Below are 26,655 nucleotides of genomic sequence, written 5' to 3' on the forward strand. Positions count from 1 at the left end.
TCTCCCTGCTTCAGTTCTTAAATAAAGGAACAACATTAGCTACTCTCCAGTCCTCCAGGACCTCACCTGCGGCTCGAGAGGATACAAAGATCTTCATCAAGATTCCTGTATTCTACCCTGTTGCCTCTCTCAATAACCTGGGATTAATCCCATCAGGTCTTATGGACTTATTCACATTAATGCTCTTCAGGAGTCCCCACACCTCCTTCTTCTTAATCTCAAACTGCCTCTGTATATTAATTTTTCCACACTGGTCTCACAAACCTCCATGTCCTTCTCATTGGCAAAAACAGATGCAAAGTACTCGTTTCATGCCTCGTCTACATCCCCAGACTCCAAGCACAAACTCAGGCTCTGTCAGCTTTTAACCTCTTAAATCTTGCATGCGCTTCCCCATTTTTGAACTAAATTTAACAATGTCTTTGGTTATCCAATGTGTGGCTCAGGAGTTGGTGCAGGGGTCAGGGGTTCAGATTTTTAGATCATTAGGATCTCTTCTGCCCCCCCCCCCCCCCCCGAGTCATACAATTCAAAAAGTATTGTGGAGAAACCAGACAAACACATTTCAGCTTATCAGCGTCACCATATGCCTTCACCTCTCCCTGCTTGTCCTTCCTTTGAGACCCACTGGTTATATCCACTACCTTCCCCTCACTCCTTCCAATTTCTGACCCACTACTCTGGTTCCTATACCCCTACTCCTCTATTTTAAACCCATCTGAGTACCACTAGCAAAATCCCTGCAAGGATACAGGCCCCCCTCCAACTACTGCAACTAAAATACTGGAAAAACTGCAAATGTTGCATTGCATCTCATCTCTTTACCTGCTCAGATCTCCGCATTCAGAATATCTCAAGTCATTATAGAAAGTTCCTTCAATGAAGAAAAATGCTGATTTGTACAAGTCCTATTTAAAAGGAAAAACATCAATTTTGAATCATTATGTTCTTAATACATGCAGCCGTTTTACTTTAATATTTTTTGTACTATTTTAGTTTGCATTACAATCTTGCACCATTCTGCTGTGATCCACTTGTATTTATTGTTGCAATTAGCATTATTCTGTGTATACTACTTACTCCACGAGCTTCATGAGAACAAGGTATTTCTTTACACCCTGGTGCCAGCAAGGTTCAAAAGGCACAAATTCTTAATATATTTCATGAACATAGAACAGTACAGCACAAGAATGGGGCCTTCGGCCCACATTGTTTGTGCCGAACATGATCTCATCTGCCTGCACATAATCCATATCCCTCTTTTCCCTGCATGTGCCTAACTTAAAGCCTCTTTGGACACAAATGGCTGGAGCAACTCAGCGGGCAGCATCTCTGGAGAAAAGTAATAGGTGACGTTTCAGGTCAAGACCTTTCTTCAGATGAGGGAAGAGGAGAAACTAGAGGTATGAAAAAGTAAAGAATAAATCAAAGCCAGCACTGATGACTTAGGAAACGTGGAGCCCACAATGGTCCATTGTTGGCTGATGAAGAGGTGATAATGAGGGGATAGGAACATTGAAACTAGCAAGATGACTAGGGTGGGAGAGGGATGATGAGAGAGGGGATGCAAGGGTTACTTGAAATTAGAGGAATCAGTATTCATGCTGCTGGGTTGTGAGCCACTTAATCCCCACTATCGCATCTGCCTCCACCACCACCCCTGGCAATGTGTTCCACCACCGTAAAGCTATGCCCTCTAGAGTTCGACATTTCCACTCTGGGAAAAAGGTCCGACTGTCTACTCTGTCAAAGTCTCTCATAATTTTCTATACTTCCATCAAGTCCCCCCCTCAGGCTCAGACACCATCGAGCTGCATCTTGACTTCCTAACTCTTACATTCAATGCCCCTTGCAATGCAGGCAAGCATACGGCTTCTTGACCACCCTATCTAATTGTGCTGCTGCCACCTTCAGTGACTAGACTCCAAGATCTCTCTGCACATCAATACTATTAAGGATTTTGCCATTAACTGTAAATTTTCCCCTTACATTCAATCTTGCAAAGTGCAACACCTCACACTTGCTCGGGTTAAACTCCAGCTGCCACTTCTCCGCCCATTTCTGCAGCTGATCTATTTCCCACTGTATCTTCCTCAGCCTGAAACTCCTCCCATTTTGGTATATTCAGCAAACCGACTCAGCAACCCATCTACATTTACATCTAGGACATTGATATATATCACAAACAGCAGAGGTCCTGGCACAGATCAGTGTGGAATTTCATTGGTCACAGACCGCCAGCCAGAATATCTTCCTTCCACCACAACCCTCTGTCTTGTGAATAAGCCAGTTCTGCACGACCAAGTCATCGTGACTCCTGTACATCTTAATCTTCTGGATCAGCCTGCCATGAGGGACCTTATCAAAAGCCTCACTGAAATCCACGTATACAACATTACCGCCCTACCTTCATCAATCTCCTTCATCACCTCCTCAAATCGCCTCCTCAATCAACTTAGTAATGCACGTTCATTGTTTAAATGAATACTGACTAGCTAATTAATTTATTGCATCGTATGGGAGGTGCATTCCCAATCTCGTTGTACCCCTGTACAATGACAATAAAGATATATTGTATTGTATTGTATTGTATACAAAAACATACTGACTATCCCTAAATATCCCATTCTTTTCCAAATGGGAGTAAATCCTATCTCGAAGAATTTTCTCGAATTGTTTCCTTACCACTGACAGGAGGCTCACAGTTCCCTGGATTCTCTCTACTTTCCTTCTTATTCTCAAACTGCCCTAGCATATTTGTATTCTCCACACTGATATCGCTGTCCTCTAATTCCTCCTCCTCGGTGAATACAAAGCGTAGAAACCAAAGTGGTCATCTCTGTGTGGAGCCAAAGGAGATGGGCAAGGTCCTTCATCAGTATTTCTCCTCTGTTTACTGTGGAGAAAGAGGTGAAGACTGGGGAACTTGGGACAGTTAAAAGAAGTGTCTTGAGGACAGTCAGTATTACAGTGTAAGAGGTGCTGAACGTCTGAAGGTGAATATATGTCCCAGGCCAGTTCAGATATATCCACCGACTCTATGGGAAGCTAGAGAAGAAATTGCAGGCACTAAGGCGGAGATATATGAATTGTTAGAAGATATGGGTGAGGTGCCGGGAGACTGGAGGGTGGCTAATGTTGTGCCACTAGGCAATAGGTGCAGGAGTAGGCCATTTGGCCCTTCGAGCCAGCACTGCCATTCACTGTGATCATGGCTGATCATCCACAATCAGTACCCCGTTCCTGCCTTCTCCCCATATCCCCTGACTCTGCTATCATTAAGAGCTCTATCTAACTCTCTCTTGAAAGCATCCAGAGAATTGTCCTCCACTGCCTTCTGAGGCAGAGAGTTCCACAGCTTCATAATTCTGAGTGAAAAAGTTTTTCCTCATCTCCATTCTAAATGGCCTACCCCTTATTCTTAAACTGTGGCCCCTGGTTCGGGACTCCCCCAACATCGGGAACGTTTCCTGTCTCTAGCGTGTCCAATCCCTTAATAATCTTATATGTTTCAATAAGATCCCCTCTCATCCTAAATTCCAGAGTATACAAGCCCAGTCGCTCCAGTCTTTCAACATACGACAGTCCCGTCATTCCAGGATTTAATCTCGTGAACCTAAGCTGCACTCCCTCAATAGTAAGAATGTCCTTCCCCAAATTTGGAGACCAAAACTGCACACAATACTCCAGGTGTGGTCTCACTATGGGCCCTGTACAACTGCAGGACTGTTTAAGAAGGGTTGTAAACAAAAGCCTGGGAACTATAGACCAGTGAGCTGGAGAGTATTCTGAGGGATAAGATATACATGCATTTGGATAGACAGGGGCTGATTAGGGATAGCATGGGGAGAGCTAGCAGACTGGATAGAGAATTGGTTTACACACAAAATGCTGGAGTAACTCAGCGGGGACAGGCAGCATCTCTGGAGAGAAGGAATGGGTGACGTTTCAGGTCGAGACCATTCTTCAGAGAATTGGTTTAATGGAAGGAAGCAGAGGGTGATGATGGAAGGTTGTTTTTTGGGCTGGAAGCCTGTGACTGAGGAGAGAAGAATTTTTTCACCCAGAGAGTTGTGAATTCGTGGGGAAAAAAAGAGTTAGAGCTCTAGGAGCTAGTGGAATCAAGGGATATGGGGCAGGCACAGGTTACTGATTGTGGTAGATCAGCCATGATCACAATGAATGACGGTGCTGGCTCGAAGGGCCAATTGGCCTCCTCCTGCACCCATTTTTTATGTTTCTATGACTAGTGCTGTGTCTCGGACCTATGCCGAGTCTTTTGCTGTTTGTAGTTTATATCAACAACTTGGATGAGAATGTGAAAGGGGTGATTAGCAAGTTTGCAGACAACACAAAAGAGGGCGGCATAGTAGACAGCAAGGATGATTGTCAAAAATTGCAGAAGAATCGTGATCGGTTGGGTGGGTAAGCTGTGGAATGGTTAAATACAGATAAGTGCAAGGTGTTGCACTTTGGGAAGTCAAACCAGGGCAGGGTCTACACAGTGAATGGCAGGGGTTCTCAGGATTGTTGTAGCACAAGGGGACCTAGGAATGCAGGCATATTGTTCCTTGTAAGTAGCACCATACGTAGATAGGGTGGTCAAGGTGGCTTTCAGCACTTTGTTCTTCATCAGTCAGGGTATTGAGTATAGAAGTTATGTTACAATTGTACAAGACATCAGCGAGGCCACATTTGGAGCATTGCATTCAGTTTCGGTCACCCTATTATTGGAAGAATGTTCTTAAGCTAGAAAAAGTCCAAAGAAGATTTATGAGGATGTTGCCATGACTCGAGGGCCTGAGCAATAGGTTGAGGGTGAGCAGACAAGGACGTTATTTCTTGGAGCACAGGAGGATAAGGGATAATTTTATACAGGTGTTTAAGATTATGGGAGGAATAAATCAGATAAATGTACAGTCTTGTATCCAGAGTAGAGGAATAAAGAACAAGAGGACACAGGTGTAAGGTGAGGGGGGGGGGGGGGGGGGGGGAGAAGATTTAAATGGAACCCAAGGGGCAGCTTTATTTTTAAGAAACACAAAGGGTAGGGAAATGGAATGAGATACCAGAGGAGGTAGTAGAGCCAGGTACTCTCAGAACATTTAAAAGACATTTGGACAGATACATGAATAGGATAAATTTAGACGGGTATGGGCCAAATGCAGGCAGGTTGTATAATTGTAGATGGGGCATGTTGGTCGTTGTATGCAAATTGGGCTGTGGGGCATATTTCCACACTGTATCATCATTTTAAAGTTGACCTGCTCCTACAAGGAAAGATTTTTGTTGGAATTCTTGAGAAATTATATGCAGGAGGAAAGCTTACTGTAAAAACATTTTTTCAATACTTCTACATGCCACCAATATCCCATTTATATACATTTATCTACAACTCCCCTCCTGATTTTTTATTTGGAGTCTAAATTATTATAAAGTAATAGATCCACATACCTTGCTAATATGCTCTGGAGCTAGGTCTGGTGTGTTGCTGAACTCTCCACCTATCTGGAAATCACTGACACACGAAATGGCATCCCTTACTTCTGTTAGATTCTGACTACCCAGAACGAGCATAGTATGATAGGGTTTATTTTCTCTGTGCTGTCAGAAAACAAGTCAAACATTTCAGTACAGGTACAAATTCACCCAGGCAGCAATCAATGAAAAATTGCAAAGTGATATGTATTTCGTAGGCTCTTGGATTCAATAGTTAAAACATGTTTAAATTGTTTTGGGCTTTAATATCTATGCACATGTGAAATCTTCGTTGTTTTAAAAGGACCCCCTAAGTTGAATAGCACAAACTTACAAGGATGGGTAATGAGAAGATGATATGGGGGGGGGGGGGGAGGAGGGCGAGAGAGAGAGGGGGGCGAGGGAGGAGAGAGAGAGAGAGAGGGGGAGGAGAGAGAGAGAGAGGAGAGAGAGAGAGAGAGAGAGAGAGAGAGGGGAGAGAGGGAGAGGGAGGGGGGAGAGGGAAGAGGGAAGAGGGAAGAGGGAAGAGGGGAGAGAGGGGAAAGAGGGAGAGCGGAAAGAGAGGAGAATAAATCTGGTTAACAATTCCTGTTGAACTTGACCTATCAAGTATAATTTTCCAGCATTTGTTGTTATTTTTGTTTCATCAACCTAATATGATCAGGTTGCCACTTTCCTTCTTGTGGGATAATCAATCATAAAAATAACAGTATAACTACAAGCTAAATTGGACTTAGAATAATTTGATTTGAAACTCGAGCTGCTTTCAAAATTAGCAAGCAGGGATTAGTTCATATGTCCCGGCGGCGGGTGAGGGGGAAAACAGTCTAGGGTTTCCATGCAAACTTCCCGCCATAATCAGATACTATGATCTTTTCAAAACACAGGCTGCCGGATTCACCATGGGGGACCATAGAAATTGACAATTGATCACTTCTATTGACACCTGTGTGATGATATTCCATTAAATAATGTAACATATAGCCAGTATTTTTTGTTTGAATTAACAAAGGTAAATTTATATCTGTTAAAAATACCTTTTTTGCACACATCATGAATGCCTTCAAAAGAAGGCTAGATAATTACAGTGCCCTCCACAATGTTTGGGACAAAGACCCATCATTCATTTATTTGCCTCTGTACTCCACAATTTGAGATTTGTATTAGAAAAAAAATCACATGTGGTTCAAGTGCACATTGTCAGATTTTAATAAAGGTCATTTTTATGCATTTTAGTTTCACCATGTAAAAATTACAGCAGTGTTTATACATAGTCCTCCCATTTCAGGGCAGCATAATGTTTGGGACACAGCAATGTCATGTAAATGAAAGTAGTCATGCATATCTTTTTATAGTTTATTGCATATCCTTTGCATGCAATGACGGCTTGAAGTCTGTGATTTATGGACATCACCAGTTGCTGGGTGTCTTCTCTGGTGATGCTCTGCCAGGCCTGTATTACAGCCATCTTTAGCTTATGCTTGTAACCATATAACCATATAACAACTACAACACGGAAACAGGCCCGTTCGGCCCTACCAGTCCACGCCGACCACTCTCCCTGACCTAGTCTCATCTACCTGCACTCAGACCATAACCCTCTAATCCCCTCTTATCCATATACCTATCCAATTTACTCTTAAATAATAAAATCTGGCCTGCCTCCACCACTTCCACCGGAAGCCCATTCCATACAGCCACCACCCTCTGAGTAAAGAAGTTACCCCTCATGTTACCCCTAAACTTTTGTCCCTCAATTCTGAAGCTATGTCCCCTTGTTGGAATCTTCCCAACTCTCAAAGGGAAAAGCCTACCCACGTCAACTCTGTCCGTCCCTCTCAAAATTTTAAAAACCTCTATCAAGTCCCCCCTCAACCTTCTACGCTCCAAAGAATAAAGACCCAACCTGTTCAACCTCTCTCTGTAGCTTAAGTGCTGAAACCCAGGCAACATTCTAGTAAATCTCCCCTGTACCCTCTCCATTTTGTCGACATCCTTCCTATAATTTGGCGACCAGAACTGCACACCATACTCCAGATTCGGCCTCACCAATGCCCTGTACAATTTTAACATTACATCCCAACTTCTATACTCGATGCTCTGATTTATAAAGGCAAGCATACCAAACGCCTTCTTCACCACCCTATCCACATGAGATTCCACCTTCAGGGAACAATGCAGTTATTCCCAGATCCCTCTGTTCCACTGCATTCCTCAATTCCCTACCATGTACCCTGTGCGTCCTATTTTGATTTGTCCTACCAAAATGCAGCACCTCACACTTATCAGCATTAAACTCCATCTGCCATCTTTCAGCCCACCCTTCCAAAAGGCCCAATTCTCTCTGTAGACTTTGAAACTCTACTTCATTATTAACTACACCACCTATCTTAGTATCATCTGCATATTTACTAATCCAATTTGCCACACCATCATCCAGATCATTAATGTAAATGACAAACAACAGTGGACCCAACACAGATCCTTGGGGTACTCCACTAGACACTGGCCTCCAACCTGACATACAATTGTCAACCATTACCCATTGTTGAATCTATCTTGCAACCTCACTATTAATACCCAACGATTTAACCTACTTAATCAACCTTCCATGTGGAACCTTGTCAAATGCCTTACTGAAGTCCATATAGACAACATCCACAGCCTTGCCCTTATCAATTTCCCTGGTAACCTCTTCAAAAAATTCAAGAAGATTAGTCAAACATGACCTTCCAGGCACAAATCCATGTAGACTGTTTCTAATCAGGCCTTGTTTATCCAAATAATTATATATATTGTCCCTAAGTATCTTTTCCATTAATTTTCCCACCACAGACGTCAAACTAACAGGTCTATAATTGCTAGGTTTACTTTTAGAACCTTTTTTAAACAAAGGCACAACATGCGCAATGCGCCAATCTTCCGGCACCATCCCCGTTTCTAATGATGTTTGAAATATTTCCGTCATAGCCCCTGCTATTTCTGCACTAACTTCCCTCAATGTCCTAGGGAATATCCTATCAGGACCTGGAGACTTATCCACTTTTATATTTTTCAAAAGTGTCCGTACCTCCTCTTCTTTAATTGAGGAGGTACGGACCCTTGTTTATGGGGCTAGTCCCCTTCAGTTTTAAAAGGCATGCTCAAGTGGGTTCAGATCGGGTGATTGACTTGGCCACTCAAGAATTTACCATTTTTTAGCTTTGAAAAACCCCTTTGTTGCTTTAGCAGTATGTTTGGGATCATTGTTTTGCTGTAGAATGAACCACGGCCAATGAGTTTTGAGGCATTTGTTTGAACTTGAGCAGATAGGATGTGTCTATACACTTCAGAATTCATTATGCTACTACCATCAGCAGTTGTATCATCAATGAAGATAAGTGAGCCAGTACCTTCAACAGCCATACATGTCCAGGCCATAACACCCCCACCACCGTGTTTCACAGATGAGGTGGTATGCTTTGGATCATGGGCAGTTCCTTCTCTCCTCCATACTTTGCTCTTGCCATTCACTCGGATAGAAGTTAATCTTCGTCTCATCTGTCCACAAGACCTTTTTCTAGAACTGTGGTTGTTCTTTTAAGTACTTTGTGGCAAACTGTAACCCAGCCATTCTATTTTTGTGGCTAACCAGTGGTTTGCATCTTACAGTGTAGCCTCTATATTTCTGTACATGAAGTCTTGTGCGGACAGTGGTCATTGACAAATCCACACCTGACTCCTGAAGAGTGTTTCTGATCTGATGGACAGGTGTTTGGGGATTTATCTTTATTATAGAGAGAATTCTTCTGTCATCAGCAGTGGAGGTCTTCCTTGGCCTGCCAGTCCCTTTGCGACTAGTAAGCTCACCAGTGCTCTCTTTCTTTTTAATAATGTTCCAAACAGTTGATTTTGGTAAGCCTAAGGTTTGGCTGATTTCTCTAACAGTTTTATTATTGTCTCTCAGTCTCATAATGGCTTCTTTGACTTTCATTGACACAACTTTGGTCCTCATGTTGATAAACAGCAATAAAAGTTTCCAAAGGTGATGAAATGAATGGAGGAAAGACCAGGTGCTGAGAGTTCTCTTATACCTGCATTAAGGAGGCAATTAAACACACCTGAGCAAATACAAATACCAGTGAAGCCATGTATCCCAAACATTATGGTGCCCTGAGATGGAGGGACTATGTATAAACACTGCTGTAATTTTTACATGGTGAAACCAAAATGTAAAAAATTACCCTTTAATAAAATCTGACAATGTGCACTTTAACCACGTGATTTTTTCTATTACAAATCTCAAATTGTGGAGTACAGAGGCAAATAAATGAATGATGGGTCTTTGTCCCAAACAATATGGAGTGCACTGTATTTGGTAAAAAACTAAAATCTGAAAAAATTACTGGAAGCCCGAGTTTAGATGGATGGAAAAAAGAGAAAACTAATGTATAATATAGCCACTATTATTAATTAATTAAGATGAATGGCACAGAGTATATATTTTGTTTACTTTACATCTCTAAGTTTGCGGATGACACGAAGCTGGGTGGCAGTGTTAGCTGCAAGGAGGATGCTAGGAGGCTGCAGAGTGACTTGGATAGATTAGGCGAGTGGGCAAATGCATGGTAGTTGCAATATAATGTGGATAAATGTGAGGTTATCCACTTTGGCGGCAAGAACAGGAAAGCAGAGTATTACCTGAATGGTGACCGATTGGGAGAAGGGGAGATGCAACGTGACCTGGGTGTCATGGTGCACCAGTCATTGAAAGCAAGCATGCAGGTGCAGCAGGCAGTGAAGAAAGCGAATGGTATGTTGGCATTCATAGCAAGAGGATTTGAGTTTAGGAGCAGGGAGGTTCTGCTGCAGTTGTACAGGGCCTTGTTGAGACCGCACCTGGAGTATTGTGTGCAGTTTTGGTCTCCTAACCTGAGGAAAGACGTTCTTGCCTTAGAGGGAGTACAGAGAAGGTTCACCAGATTGATCCCTGGGATGGCGGGATTTACATATGAGGAAAGACTGGATAGACTGGGCTTGTACTCGCTGGAATTTAGAAGACTGAGGGGGGATCTTATAGAAACATATAAAATTCTTAAGGGGTTGGAGAGGCTAGATGCGGGAAGATTGTTCCCGATGTTGGGGGAGTCCAGAACCAGGGGTCACAGCTTAAGGATAAGGGGGAAGTCTTTTAGGACCGAGATGAGAAAACATTTCTTCACACAGAGAGTGGTGAGTCTGTGGAATTCTCTGCCACAGAAGGTAGTTGAGGCCAGTTCATTGGCTATATTTAAGAGGGAGTTAGATGTGGCCCTTTTTGCTAAGGGGATCAGGGGGTATGGAGAGAAGGCAGGTACAGGCTTCTGAGCTGAATGATCAGCCATGATCATATTGAATGGCGGTGCAGGCTCGAAGGGCCGAATGGCCTACTCCTGCACCTATTTTCTATGTTTCTATGTTTCTATGTTTAGTACTCCATCAAATTCACAATAATGAAAACATATATTTTTTTAGTCCTGGCATTTTTAACATTGTTCAAAAAGTTTAAAGTACTTATAGGTACCGAGATTACATGCGCAACAGCTTTGCCCACTATTGTTTTATTTGCTAATCAAAAGTGCAATCCAACAAACCTAGTGTCCCAATAGAAATCTGTGGCATGGACCAATTGATTGGAAATCATTGGTTTGAAAGTACAATTTAAGCACACACACGTACCTTGGTAAATATAACAGGGGAGTATACATTAATAGTTAGGATAACCTCACCAGCTGGAACAAAATTTTCTGAATTACTGGGCTTCTTTCCCACAGTATGCATTTCCTGAATTACGCAAAATAAAGACAAATCAATAGTTTGTTAAGCAAATGGATACACCAAGAGAATAGGTGACAAAGGTAAAAAAGCGTATCGTTTTAGGTTTCACAAAATGCTGGAGTAACTCAGCGGGTCAGGCAGCATCTCTGGAGAGAAGGAATGGGTGACGTTTGGGAGACCCTTCTTCAGACTGATGTCAGGGGGGGGCGGGACAAAGAAAAGATATGGGTGGAGACAGGAAGACTCCTGTTTAGGTTTGTTTCTGCATGAAATAGAAAGCTGATAACCTAGGACAATGATCCCCATTTTATTGTAGGCTGTGAATAAATAGCTTTTATTTTTAAATGAATATGCTGTCACCATGTCCACAACCTATCATTCAAATACTCTGTTACACGTTTCCCACAAAACAGGTGCCTTTCTAATTACCGTGCAAAAGTATTCCAACCATTGCTCAACACAATTTGATTACTGCTAAAATTAGTAATTTGGTGCACCAGTGCTCTCTTTCAACTTTATGACACAGTATTGCTCCCTAAAATTGAAAAAAATAAAGTGAACTTCACAAGCAAACCCATGTATTATTTCAGATCACCAGCATTTCTTTGATTTTAAATATTATAAAGTGCAAAATATTTATTTCATACTCAATTTTTGGTGCTTTACAGTAGGCAGGTATCACATGGCAATAGACAATAGGTGCAGGAGGAGGCCATTCGGCCCTTTGAGCCAGCACCGCCATTCAATGTGATCATGGCTGATCATTCTCAATCAGTACCCCGTTCCTGCCTTCTCCCCATACCCCCTGACTCCGCTATCCTTAAGAGCTCTATCTAGCTCTCTCTTGAATACATTCAGAGAATTGGCCTCCACTGCCTTCTGAGGTAGAGATTTCCACAGATTCACAACTCTCTGACTGAAAAGGTTTTTCCTCATCTCAGTTCTAAATGGCCTACCCCTTATTCTTAAACTGTGGCCCCTTGTTCTGGATTCCCCCAACAATGGGAACATGTTTCCTGCCTCTAACGTGTCCAACCCCTTAATAATCTTATACATTTCGATAAGATCTCCTCTCATCCTAAATTCCAGTGTATACAAGCCCAGTCGCTCCAGTCTTTCAACATATGACAGTCCCGCCATTCCGGGAATTAACCTAGTAAACCTACGCTGCACGCCCTCAATAGCAAGAATATCCTTCCTCAAATTTGGAGACCAAAACTGCACAGTCCTCCAGGTGCGGTCTCACTAAGGCCCTGTACAACTGCAGAAGGACCTCTTTGCTCCTATACTCAACTCCTCTTGTTATGCAGGCCAACATTCCATTGGCTTTCTTCACTGCCTGCTGTACCTGCATGCTTCCTTTCATTGACTGATGCACTAGGACACCCAGATCTCGTTGTACGTCCCCTGTTCCTAACTTGACACCATTCAGATAATACTCTGCCTTCCTATTCGTACTTCCAAAGTGGATAACCTCACACTTATCCACATTAAACTGCAGCTGCCATGCATCCGCCCACTCACACAACCTGTCCAAGTCACCCTGCAACCTCATAGCATCTTCCTCACAGTTCACACTACCACCCAGCATTGTATCATCTGCAAATTTGCTAATGGTACTTTTAATCCCTTCATCTAAGTCATTAATGTATATTGTAAATAGCTGCGGTCCCAGCACCGAGCCTTGCGGTACCCCACTAGTTACTGCCTGCCATTCTGAATGGGACCCATTTATCCCCACTCTTTGCTTTCTGTCTATCAACCAATTTTCTATCCATGTCAGTACCCTACCTCCAATACCATGTGCTCTAATTTTGCTCACTAATCTCCTATGTGGAACCTTGTCAAAGACTTTCTGAAAGTCAAGGTACACCACATCCACCGGCTCTCCCCAGTCAATTTTCCTAGTGACATCCTCAAAGAATTCCAGAAGATTAGTCAAGCATGATTTCCCCTTCGTAAATCCATGCTGACTCGGAACAATCCTGTTACTACTATCCAAATGCTCCGCAATTTCATCTTTTATAATTGACTCCAGCATCTTCCCCACCACTGATGTCAGACTAGGCTCGAAGGGCTGAATGGCCTCCTCCTGCACCTATTGTCTATTGTCTAACTGGTCTATAATTTCCCCTTTTCTCTCTCCCTCCTTTCTTAAAAAGTGGGACAACATTAGCTACCCTCCAATCCACAGGAACTGATCCTGAATCTATAGAACATTGGAAAATGATCACCAATGCGTCCACAATTTCTAGCGCCACCTCCTTAAGTACTCTGGGATGCAGACCATCAGGCCCTGGGGATTTATCAGCCTTCAGTCCTATCAGTCTGCCCAACACCATTTCCTGCCTAATGTGGATTTCCTTCAGTTCCTTTGTCACCCTAGGATCTCTGGCCACTAGAACACCTGGGAGATTGCTTGTATCTTCCTTAGTGAAGACAGATCCAAAGTACCGGTTCAACTCGTCTGCCATTTCCTTGTTCCCCATAATAAATTCCCCCGGATGCTACATCATGTACACAGAGGAGAGCGGCTGGAGGAACTCAGCAGGCCAGGCAGCACCTGTAGACGCAATGGATAGTCGACATTTCAGATTGAGACCCTTCCTCTCAACTGAGTAGAAGGGAAGTAGTCAGTATAAAGAAGTGGAGGAGGGATGGGGCAAGAGCTTGGAAGCCAGAAGTGAGGCAGTAAAAGAGGGATAACGCAACCATAGCCTGACATATTTGAACTTTACATGACCTATTAAAAATATCACAACTATTTTTTAAGTCAAATATACTTACATGCTCTTGTTCAAATACTTCTTGCCGACATGTACGGTCACATATCAACCGCTCTTCTCTCTTTTCAATTACTTTCTTTCGGATTCTGTACAAAGTGAATAATTTCCACAGTAAGTTGCAGCTGCATGTAAACCACAGGAGAACCAACAATTCATGGCATTCAATTGTTTCCATATTTTCTGTAGAAGTGGATTAAATGGTGATCATTCTTCACAAGGAGTTTGACGATTGTTATTTTTATTTGTATAAACCTTTGTTAAATAGACCATGGGGGGTGGGGAGGGAAAGAATTGTGTCCGATACTGCCGATTGTCTGCTATAACCAAATAAGGTAAGTTCCTCATTCTTTCGGGAACGGGGGTTCCCCTCTTCTATCATAGATGAGGCCCTCACATGTGCCCCCTCAGTACCCTGCACCTCATCTACTGTATCCGTTGTTCCAGGTGTGGACTCTTTATACATCAGCGAGACCAGAATCAGAATCACCTTTATTGTCATCCAAAAAAAACAAGTCTTTTGGACGAGATTTCGTCACCCACAGTCCAACAATAAGAGCAATAAAATAAGCAATTACACACATAACCACAAATCAACACAAACAAAAAAAGAAACATCCATCACAGTGAGTCTCCTCCAGTCCCCTCCTCACTGTGATGGAAGGCCGGAATGTCTTTTCTCTTCCCCTGCCGGCTTCTCCCGCGGTCAGGCTGTTGTAGTTGCCGCGTTCCAGGCAGCACCAGACGGTGAAAGGTCCTCAGCGATTCAGGGCAGGCGAAGACGCTGCCGCTGCACGTCGGGGCGGTCGTGGCTATCGACATTGAAGCCCCCGCTGGGCGGAGAAAATCCCACTGTCTATTCAGTGAAAGGTCCGCGGCGGGCCGACCCAAGCCCCGCGATCCAGGGTGGGCGAAGATGCTGCCGCTGCCGGAGCTCCCGATGTCGGCCCCCACCCAGGGGGCTGCGAGCTTCCGATGTCCAGGTGGCCTGCACCAAATGTAGACTGGGCGATTATTTTGCCAAACACCTTCGCTCAGTCCACCTAGGCCTAGGCAATCTCCCAGTTGCTAAACACTTTAACTCCACTCCAAATCCCACACTAACCTTTCTGTCTTTGGGCCCAACACAAATTGGAAGAACTTGGGCAGCTTACAACCCAGCGGTATGAATATTGATTTCTGTAACTTCAAATAACCCTTGCATCCCCTCTTTTTCCGTCTCTCCCCCCACCCTAGTCCTTGTACTAGTTTTACTGGCATCCTAGTTTACTGTCTATAACTCGTTTTCATCTAGCCCACAGCTAACCATGGACCGTTTCCTTGATCATCGTCACTTTTTGCCTATCTTTCATATCTTTGTTCTCTATCTCTGTATATCTTCTACATACTAAAACTCTCGTTTGTTTGTTTGTTCCTGAACTACAGCCAAAACGGTACACGATAGCGCAACAATTCTAGGCCCATTTTACTCACCGTCATCCCTTTGGTGCTAATGGAAGAAGTTTAAATCAAATTGGTGTTATATTTTAAAGTTTAAATCTATCTCCGAGGGAGGGAGGGAGGGAGGGAGGAGGAGTGGGGGAGGGGGAGAGGAGGAGGGGGGGAGATAAGGGCGGGGATGAGGAGGGACGGGGGAGAGGGAGGGACGGGGAGAGAGAGGGACGGGGAGAGAGAGGGACGGGGAGAGAGAGGGACGGGGAGAGAGAGGGACGGGGGAGAGAGAGGGACGGGGGGAGAGAGAGGGACGGGGGAGAGAGAGGGACGGGGGAGAGAGAGAGGGACGGGGAGAGAGAGGGACGAGGGAGAGAGAGACGGACGGGGAGAGGAAGACGGACGGGGAGAGGAGACGGACGGGGAGAGGGAGACGGACGGGGGAGAGGGAGACGGACGGGGAGAGGGAGACGGACGGGGGGAGGGAGACGGACGGGGGGAGGAGGACGGACGGGGGGAGGGAGACGGACGGGGGGAGGGAGACGGACGGGGGGAGGGGAGTACGGACGGGGGGAGAGAGACGGACGGGGGGAGAGAGACGGACGGGGGGAGAGAGACGGACGGGGGGGAGAGAGACGGACGGGGGGAGAGAGACACGGGGGGGAGAGAGACACGGGGGGGAGAGAGACACGGGGGGAGAGAGACACGGGGGGAGAGAGACACGGGGGGGAGAGAGGACACGGGGGGAGAGAGACACGGGGGGAGAGAGACACGGGGGGAGAGAGGGACGGGGGGAGAGAGGGACGGGGGGAGAGGAGGGACGGGGGAGAGAGGGGACGGGGGAGAGAGGGACGGGGGAGGAGAGGGACGGGGGAGAGAGGGACGGGGGGAGAGAGGGACGGGGGAGGAGAGGGACGGGGGAGAGAGGGACGGGGGAGAGAGGGACGGGGGAGAGAGGGAAGGGGGAGAGAGGGACGGGGGAGAGAGGGACGGGGAGAGAGGGACGGGGGAGAGAGGTTCGGGGGAGAGAGGGACGGGGAGAGAGGGACGGGGAGAGAGGACGGGGAGACAGGGACGGGGAGAGAGGGACGGGGAGAGAGGGACGGGGAGAGAGGGACGGGGGAGAGAGGGACGGGGAGAGAGAGGGACGGGGGAGAGAGAGGGACGGGGAGAGAGAGGGACGGGGAGAGAGAGGGACGGGGAGAGAGAGGGACGGGGAGAGAGAGGGACGGGAGAGAGAGGGACGGGGAGAGAGAGGGACGGGAGAGAGAGGGACGGGGAGAGAGAGGGACGGGGGAGAGAGAGGGACGGGGGAGAGGAGGGACGGGGGAGAGAGAGGGAGCGGGGAGAGAGAGGGACGGGAGAGAGGGACGGGGAGAGAGAGGGACGGGGAGAGAGAGGGACGGGGGAGAGAGGGACGGGGGAGAGAGGGGACGGGGAGAGAGAGGGACGGGGGAGAGAGAGGGACGGGGAGAGAGAGGGACGGGGAGAGAGAGGGACGGGGAGAGAGAGGGACGGGGAGAGAGAGGGACGGGGAGAGAGAGGGACGGGGAGAGAGAGGGACGGGGAGAGAGAGGGACGGGGGGAGAGAGGGACGGGAGAGAGGGACGGGGGAGAGAGGGACGGGGGGAGAGAGGGACGGGGGAGAGAGAGGGGAGAGGAGGGAGGGGAGATAAGGGCGGGGATGAGGAGGGACGGGGGAGAGGGGAGGGGACAGGGGAGAGAGAGAGGGACGGGGAAAGAGAGGGACGGGGGAGAGAGAGGGACGGGGAAGAGAGAGGGACGGGGGAGAGAGAGGGACGGGGGAGAGAGAGGGACGGGGGAGAGAGAGGGACGGGGGAGAGAGAGGGACGGGGGAGAGAGAGGGACGGGGGAGAGAGAGGGACGGGGGAGAGAGACGGACGGGGAGAGGGAGACGGACGGGGGTGAGGGAGACGGACGGGGAGAGGGAGACGGACGGGGAGAGGGAGACGGACGGGGAGAGGGAGACGGACGGGGGGAGAGAGACACGGGGGGAGAGAGGGACGGGGGGAGAGAGGGACGGGGGGAGAGAGGGACGGGGGAGAGAGGGACGGGGGAGAGGGACGGGGAGAGGGGGACGGGGGAGAGGGGGACGGGGAGAGAGGGGGACGGGGGAGAGGGGGACGGGGGAGAGGGGGACGGGGGGAGAGGGGGACGGGGGAGAGGGGGACGGGGGAGAGGGGGACGGGGGAGAGGGGGACGGGGAGAGAGGGAACGGGGGGGAGAGAGGGACGGGGGGAAGAGAGGGACGGGGGAGAGAGGGACGGGGGAGAGAGAGGACGGGGAGAGAGGGACGGGGGAGAGAGGGACGGGGGAGAGAGGGACGGGGGAGAGAGGGACGGGGAGAGAGAGGGACGGGGGAGAGAGGGACGGGGGAGAGAGGGACGGGGGAGAGAGGGACGGGGGAGAGGAGGAGGAGGAGGGATATAAGGGCGGGGATGAGGAGGAGACGGGGGAGAGGGAGGGACCGGGGGAGAGGGAGGGACGGGGAGAGAGAGAGGGGACGGGGAAAGAGAGGGACGGGGGAGAGAGAGGGACGGGGGAGAGAGAGGGACGGGAGAGAGAGGGACGGGGGAGAGAGAGGGACGGGGGAGAGAGAGGGACGGGGGAGAGAGAGGACGGGGGAGAGAGAGGGACGGGGAGAGAGAGGGATGGGGGAGAGAGAGACGGACGGGGAGAGGGAGACGGACGGGAGAGGAGACGGACGGGGGAGAGGGAGACGGACGGGGAGAGGGGAGACGGACGGGGGAGAGGGAGACGGACGGGGAGAGGGAGACGGACGGGGAGAGGGAGGGACGGGGGGAGAGGGAGGGACGGGGGAGAGAGGGACGGGGGAGAGAGGGACGGGGGAGAGAGGGACGGGGAGAGGAGGAGGAGGGGAGATAAGGGCGGGATGAGGAGGGACGGGGGAGAGGGAGGGACGGGGAGAGAGAGAGGGACGGGGAAAGAGAGGGGACGGGGGAGAGAGGGACGGGGAGAGAGAGGACGGGGGAGAGAGAGGGACGGGGAGAGAGAGGGACGGGGAAAGAGAGGGACGGGGGAGAGAGAGGGACGGGGGAGAGAGGGACGGGGAGAGAGGACGGGGAGAGAGGGACGGGGAGAGAGGGACGGGGAGAGAGGGACGGGGGAGAGAGGGACGGGGAGAGAGGGACGGGGGAGAGAGGGACGGGGGAGAGAGGGACGGGGGAGAGAGAGGGACGGGGGAGAGAGAGGGACGGGGGAGAGAGAGGGACGGGGGAGAGAGAGGGACGGGGAGAGAGAGGGACGGGGAGAGAGAGGGACGGGGAGAGAGAGGGACGGGGGAGAGAGAGGGACGGGGGAGAGAGAGGGACGGGGGAGAGAGAGGGACGGGGGAGAGAGAGGGACGGGGGAGAGAGAGGGACGGGGAGAGAGAGGGACGGGGGGGAGAGAGAGGGACGGGGGGAGAGAGAGGGACGGGGGAGAGAGAGGGACGGGGGAGAGAGAGGGACGGGGGAGAGAGAGGGACGGGGGAGAGAGAGGGACGGGGAGAGAGAGAGGGACGGGGGGAGAGAGAGGGACGGGGAGAGAGAGGGACGGGGGAGAGAGAGGGACGGGGGAGAGAGAGGGACGGGGGAGAGAGAGGGACGGGGGAGAGAGAGGGACGGGGGGAGAGAGAGGGACGGGGGAGAGAGAGGGACGGGGGGAGAGAGAGGGGACGGGGAGAGAGAGAGGGACGGGGATGAGAGAGGGACGGGGAGAGAGAGGGACGGGGAGAGAGAGGGACGGGAGAGAGGAGGGACGGGGAGAGAGAGGGACGGGGAGAGAGAGGGACGGGGAGAGAGAGGGACGGGGGAGAGCGGAGAGGGACGGGGAGAGAGAGGGACGGGGAGAGAGAGGGACGGGGAGAGAGAGGGACGGGGAGAGAGAGGGACGGGGAGAGAGAGGGAAGGGGGAGAGAGAGGGAAGGGGGAGAGAGAGGGACGGGGGAGAGAGAGGGACGGGGGAGAGAGAGGGACGGGGGAGAGAGAGGGACGGGGAGAGAGAGGGACGGGGAGAGAGGGACGGGGAGAGAGAGGGACGGGGAGAGAGAGGACGGGGAGAGAGAGGGACGGGGAGAGAGAGGGACGGGGGAGAGAGAGGGACGGGGAGAGAGAGGGACGGGGGAGAGAGAGGGACGGGGGAGAGAGAGGGACGGGGAGAGAGAGGGACGGGGGAGAGAGAGGGACGGGGGGAGAGAGAGGGACGGGGGAGAGAGAGGGACGGGGGAGAGAGAGGGACGGGGAGAGAGAGGGACGGGGGAGAGAGAGGGACGGGGGAGAGAGAGGGACGGGGAGAGAGAGGGACGGGGGAGAGAGAGGGACGGGGGAGAGAGAGGGACGGGGGAGAGAGAGGGACGGGGGAGAGAGAGGGACGGGGGAGAGAGAGGGACGGGGAGAGAGAGGGACGGGGGAGAGAGAGGACGGGAGAGAGAGGGACGGGAGAGAGAGGGACGGGGAGAGAGGGACGGGGAGAGAGAGGGACGGGGAGAGAGAGGACGGGGAGAGAGAGGGACGGGGAGAGAGAGGGACGGGGAGAGAGAGGGACGGGGAGATAGAGGGACGGGAGATAGAGGGACGGGGAGATAGAGGGACGGGGAGATAGAGGGACGGGGAGAGAGAGGGACGGGGAGAGAGAGGGACGGGGAGAGAGAGGGACGGGGAGAGAGAGGGACGGGGAGAGAGAGGGACGGGGAGAGAGAGGGACGGGGAGAGAGAGGGACGGGGGAGAGAGAGGGACGGGGAGAGGAGAGGGACGGGGAGAGAGAGGGACGGGGAGAGAGAGGGACGGGGAGAGAGAGGGACGGGGAGAGAGAGGGACGGGGAGAGAGAGGGACGGGGAGAGAGAGGGACGGGGAGAGAGAGGGACGGGGAGAGAGAGGGACGGGGAGAGAGAGGGACGGGGAGAGAGAGGGACGGGGAGAGAGAGGGACGGGGAGAGAGAGGGACGGGGAGAGAGGGACGGGAGAGAGAGGGACGGGGAGAGAGAGGGACGGGGAGAGAGAGGGACGGGGAGAGAGAGGGACGGGGAGAGAGAGGGACGGGAGAGAGAGGGACGGGGAGAGAGAGGAATGGGGAGAGAGGAATGGGGAGAGAGAGGAATGGGGAGAGAGAGGAATGGGGAGAGAGAGGAGTGGGGAGAGAGAGGAGTGGGGAGAGAGAGGAGTGGGGAGAGAGAGGAATGGGGGAGAGGGAGGGATGGGGGAATGGGGAGAGAGAGGGGATTGGGGAATGGGGAGAGGGGTTAGGGTGGAGTGGGTAGGGGGAGTGGGTAGGGGGGAGTGGGTAGGGAGGGGGGGAGTGGGTACTGCACCAATGCAGGAGAGGTTTGGGCCCAACGGGTCCACTTGGTCTAGTCACCTTCTATATCTCTCGTTTCCCTTTCCCCTGACTCTCAGTCTGAAGAAGGGTCTCGACTAGTCACCCATTCCTTCTCTCCAGAGATGCTGCCTGTCCTACTGAGTTATGCCGGCATTTTGTGTCTATCTTCAAGGTACTCAGCACAACACATTTTACTCATGAATGGGGGAAAAAATTGTATTAATATCAAACGCAATGCATGATAATCATGATTCTTCAAGTGCTACCATCCATGTCCCGATACATTGCTGCAGGAGCTTCTTGGGATAATGTCCCACTCCCAATCATCTTCAACCCATCATCAATAACTATCTCATCACATTCACTGATGATTAGACCATTTAATTTAATTAGCAAATTTCAACGAATGACCATCGGTATTTATTTAGTGTGAATTTCAATGCAAGTATTGCAGAGAATGCCTGGAAAACATAGAAATGTAGAAAATAGGTGCAGGAGGAGGCCATTCGGCCCTTTGAGCCACCACTGCCATTCATTGTGATCATGGCTGATCATCCCCAATCAGTAACCTGTGCCCAACTTCTCCCCATATCCCTTGACAGTCCCGCCATCTCAGGGATCAATCCCGTGAACCTACGCTGCACTGCCTCAATTATAAGGATGTCCTTCCTCAAATTAGGAGACCAAAACTGTACACAATACTCCAAATGTGGTCTTACCAGGGCCCTAAACAACTGCAGAAGAACCCCTTTACTCCTATACTGAAATCCTCTCGTTATGAAGGCCAACATGCTATTAGCCTTCTTCACTGCCTACTGTACCTGCAAGGCAACTTTCAGTGACTGCTGTACAAGGACACCCAGGTCTCGCTGCACTTCCCCCATACCTAACCTGACACCATTGAGATAATAATCTGCCTCCTTGCTTTTGCCGCCAAAGTGGATAACCTCACATTTATCTACATTATACTGCATCTGCCATGCATCTGCCCACTCACTCAACCTGTCCAGGTCACCCTGCAACCTCCTAACATCCTCTTCGCAGTTCACACTGCCACCCAGCTTTGTGTCATCTGCAAACTTGCTAATGTTACTTCTAAATCCTTCATCCAAATCATTAATATATATGGTAAACAGTTGCGGCCCCAACACCGAGCCTTGCGGTACTCCACCCGCCACTGCCTGCCATTCTGAAAAGGACCCGTTTACTCCAACTCTTTGCTTCCTGCCTGCCAACCAATTCTCTATCCATGTCAACACCCTACCCCCAATACTATTTACTCTAATTTTGCTCACCAATCTCCCGTGTGGGACCTTATCAAAGGCTCTCCTTCATCCATTTTACTTGTCACATCCTCAAAAAATTCCAGAAGATTCCAGAATTCCAGAAGCACGATTTCCCTTTCATAAATCCATGCTGACTTGGACTTATCCTTTTACTGCTATTCCAAATGCACCATTATTACCTCTTTAATAATTGACTCCAGCATCTTTCCCACTACCGATGTCAGGCTAACTGGTCTGTAATTCCCCATTTTCTCTCTCGCTGCTTTCTTGAAAAGTGGGATAACAATAGGCCAAAAAACCTTGGGGAATGCTAATCTCACACCCTTTTGAATCCTTTACATCTCTAGACTTTGTAAACCAACATCTGCAGTTCCTAGTTTCTCTGGAATGTACATTTTGCTTCAGAATGTTGTCTGTTGTTTAAAGAAAAACAAATAGACCACTGACCGTCTGTCCACACGATGCATTGACCAATAGCATAACATTGGTGAAAAAAGTTGAAAGAATAAAAGGGGGAAGTGGTTCAAATCAAGATCAAAGCTGTACTCAACTATGCAAACATAATCAAAGACTTGAAGAAATTAAGGAAAAGCCTGACCTAGTCCATGATTTCTGTAGAATTATTATTTCTATAGAAAAAACATTTCTCAGATTTCACAGCATCCATGCAGTGAATCACACAAAATTTAAAAAAATCTATTCAATTCCCAAAGCAATACAGATGTCACTAATATAAACTATTAAATGAAAAGTAAGCAGGAGAAAAAAAAAGCATCCATCTGTCATGAATATGTCCAATGTTACAGCTTGGGATTACGTTGAATCATGTGGACAAACCCCTTGTGAGCTGTTTCACAAAAGAGTCTCTATTGTGAGAACCTACTACACACATGCCAAATTTGCAGAACATATTTGTATAATCATATTTTTCAAAATGATTATTCACATCACATTTCAAGCATCGTAAACAGAAAAAAAATATTTGATGTAAACCCAGAAACAAATTGAAATGACATTCACAAAAATAAAAATGGTTGGATTTTGTTAAAATATAAAAAATGAAAACACATCCCCATACCAAACCAAAAGAAAACTTCTAGCCCAAACTATACACATATTGAGCTCCAACGATTAAAGGAGCAATAATATGACACCTTTAATTTTGTTTCCCTGCAACCTTGGTAAATGCAACACCTGACCCTACACCTCCTCCCTCATCTTCTTCCAGGGAGCCCAGATGAGACATTGTACTAATCAAGAATATGTGTGTCGGTGGAGGGCTCTATTTCAGGATGAGACAAAGGTTCACATGTACCTTTTCAAACCAAATCTATTGGATTTGGTGCTCCCCACGTGGCCTCAGTTACATCGGCATATGTTTCACCATATCTAGGTTAGGCTAGAAGATTTCTTCTAAAACAGCATCTAAAATTACTAATATGCCTTTACAGTACTTCAAAAGAAGGAATCCCAAACATACTGTAATGTGACCAGATCCGTGTCTTGTGGAATAACATCTGAATTGGTTGTCTCCTTTGAGCAGTCCAATGTATCTACACTGTTCAAAAACAAACAAAATATATCAAAGTCAGTCATTTGTGAAACAGCAGTTCAATAAAATTAAATTCAAACTATTAATTATGTCCTCTTGATCTAGTAAGCTGGTATTAATTTTGTCCTGACTGAGGGAACTGGTAGAGGGATCCCAAATCTATTGCAACAAGGTAAACAGAATTTCAGACCTCTATAAGCGGCATCAAGTCTTCCAATAAATTTACTAAGAATAGTGAAAGTCTCAAACGATCGAATTATTATAACACTAACTTATAAATGGCAACATTTAATAGCACAAGTTAAATGTGACACAGTAAAACTGATAATCTGCTATTCGATCATTAGGAAACCCTGATGGTTCAGCATTGAAAATCTTTTAAATTATACTTCGTAAGTAGTTTCAGCAGTTATCAATCTTTCCATCCCTGTACAGAGAAACATTGTTTTCTATTTAGTCAACTTCGTCATTATCCGGATCACCGATTTATGTCTGATTATAAAAGCGATTTTCATTCAAACATGGCTAGCTTAATTCTCACTACCAGTAATCCATTGTTTCGACCAAATTAAGAAAACCACAGGATTCCTTAATTCATATTTAATGGAGACTAAAAAAGTTTACATTCTTGTCAAGTATTGATAGATGAATTCCAATCTTAAGAACCAATTAAGTAATTGACCCAAAACAATAAGCTTTTCTCTCTCCCTGGTTGCTGTCGAAAGACAATACTATCATCATCATAATCATCATACTTTATTAGCCAAGTATGCTTTGCAACATACGAGAAATTTGTTTTGCTATACAGTCATACCAATAAAAAGCAACAGAACACACAAAATACATTTTAACAGAAACATCCACCACAGTGACTCCTCCACATTCCTCACTGTGATGGAAGGCGAAAATAAGTTCAAACTTCTTCCCTTCTTTGTTCTCCCATGGTCGGGGGCCTCGAGCCTTCCGTTGACGGGACAATCTTGGCTCCCGTAGCCCGCCGTCGGGCCCTCCATCGGCCGTCGGCTCAGATCCCCCGCTCCAGCCGATCTGACCCGGGTCAGGGCGATTTGGAGCTTCCCGACATCGGTCTCTACCCAAGACTGTGAGCTCCTCAATGTTGAAATCCGCAGGCTGCAGTTGGAGTGTCGATCCCAGGCAGGGGATCGCAGGCGCCGATGGTTAGTCCACGGCTCCGTGGTGGGGCTCAAAGTCAGTCTTGAGCTAGGCCGCCAGCTCCATGATGTTAGGCCACAGAGCGACCGGAGATATGATCCGGAAAACATCGCAAGATAAAAGATTGAAAAATATTTCCCCCCACCCCCCTCCCACATAAAACAAACCAGAGAACATTAACACATACTTTTAAAACACACTAAAAATAACAAAAAGGACGAAAAGACAGACAGTCCGGTGGCGAGGTTGCCATCGCTGACGGCTCCACCCGGTGGAGTACATGATTACAATCGAGTCCTCCACCGTGTAGATACAATTTCCTAAATTCATTTCCATACCATTCTGTTTTAATGTTGGGAACACAACAGATTAGACAGTCAAGTTAGGAGGAGGGGGAGTTCAACGAGATCTGGGTGTCCTAGTGCATCAGTCAATGAAAGGAAGCATGCAGGTACAGCAGGCAGTGAAGAAAGCCAATGGAATGTTGGCCTTCGTAACAAGAGGAGTTGAGTATAGGAGCAAAGAGGTCCTTCTACAGTTGTACCGGGCCCTGGTGAGACCGCACCTGGAGTACTGTGTGCAGTTTTGGTCTCCAAATTTGAGGAAGGATATTCTTGCTATGGAGGGCGTGCAGCGTAGGTTCACTAGGTTAATTCCCGGAATGGCGGGACTGTCGTATGTTGAAAGGCTGGAGCGATTGGGCTTGTATACACTGGAATTTAGAAGGATGAGGGGGGATCTTATTGAAACATATAAGATAATTAGGGGATTGGACACATTAGAGGCAGATAACATGTTCCCAATGTTGGGGGAGTCCAGAACAAGGGGCCACAGTTTAAGAATAAGGGGTAGGCCATTTAGAACGGAGATGAGGAAGTACTTTTTCAGTCAGAGGGTGGTGAAGGTGTGGAATTCTCTGCCTCAGAAGGCAGTGGAGGCCAGTTCGTTGGATGCTTTCAAGAGAGAGCTGGATAGAGCTCTTAAGGATAGCGGAGTGAGGGGGTATGGGGAGAAGGCAGGAACGGGGTACTGATTGAGAGTGATCAGCCATGATCGCATTGAATGGCGGTGTTGGCTCGAAGGGCTGAATGGCCTACTCCTGCACCTATTGTCTATTGTCTATTGTCTATTTGAATTGAGAAATAAAAATAGTATTTCAAGAAACTATCGCCATTAAATTACTCAGCAACTATCAAAACTGTATACCTTCCCAAATCAAAAGGTCCACTTGAAGATCAGCATGGCCGTCTTTGCGCACAGTCATACAGAATGGGTTGGGGTGGGGGAGAATATTAAATGAACATTTCTCATCTGTTTTCACTGAGGACATTGTAGAAGCCAAGAAATTGTAGCATAGTAGCTATGATGTCTTGGATCATGTATGAATTACCAAAGAGGAGGCATAGGCAGTTTTAAAGCAATTCAAGGTAGATAAATCCCAGGGTCTCAAATCTCATGGGAAGCTCAGGAGGAGATTGCTGAGGTCCTTGCAGAGGTACTGCATCACCTTGAGCTGGAGGTGAAGTCCTGGATGAATGGAGGGTGATGAATGTTGCACTATTATTTCAGAAGGAGACCCAGAGTGAGAGACATAAGGAATTGCAGGTGCTGGATTCTTGTGTAGAATACAAATTATTAGAGAAACTCAGCAGGTCAGGCAGCATCTCAGGAAGACATGGATAAGCTATCCATGTACTCCTGAGATGCTGCCTGACCCGTTGAGTATTCTGGAACTTTGTGTTCTACCAAAAAATTAGAGGCTGGCGAGTCTGATGTCAGTGGTGGGAAAATCTTTGGAAGGGATTCTTAAGAACAGG

General features: G+C 48.2%; 1 protein-coding gene across 1 annotated transcript in view; it reads right to left on the bottom strand.

Annotated features, from left to right (window-relative positions):
* The window catches only part of snapc3 (small nuclear RNA activating complex, polypeptide 3), a 43,897-nt gene that overhangs the window by 12,825 nt on the left and 4,417 nt on the right, over window positions 1–26,655 (bottom strand). The window contains exons 2-6 of the mRNA XM_078395947.1: window positions 23,594–23,671; window positions 14,062–14,146; window positions 11,176–11,280; window positions 5,455–5,604; window positions 826–908 (exon numbers count right to left, since the gene is read on the bottom strand). Coding sequence (XP_078252073.1) covers window positions 826–908; window positions 5,455–5,604; window positions 11,176–11,280; window positions 14,062–14,146; window positions 23,594–23,671 — 501 coding nt within the window. The remainder of the gene's footprint in view (window positions 1–825; window positions 909–5,454; window positions 5,605–11,175; window positions 11,281–14,061; window positions 14,147–23,593; window positions 23,672–26,655) is intronic.

This window comes from Rhinoraja longicauda, chromosome 3, assembly GCF_053455715.1.
Source record: "Rhinoraja longicauda isolate Sanriku21f chromosome 3, sRhiLon1.1, whole genome shotgun sequence".
Lineage (NCBI taxonomy): Eukaryota > Metazoa > Chordata > Chondrichthyes > Rajiformes > Arhynchobatidae > Rhinoraja > Rhinoraja longicauda.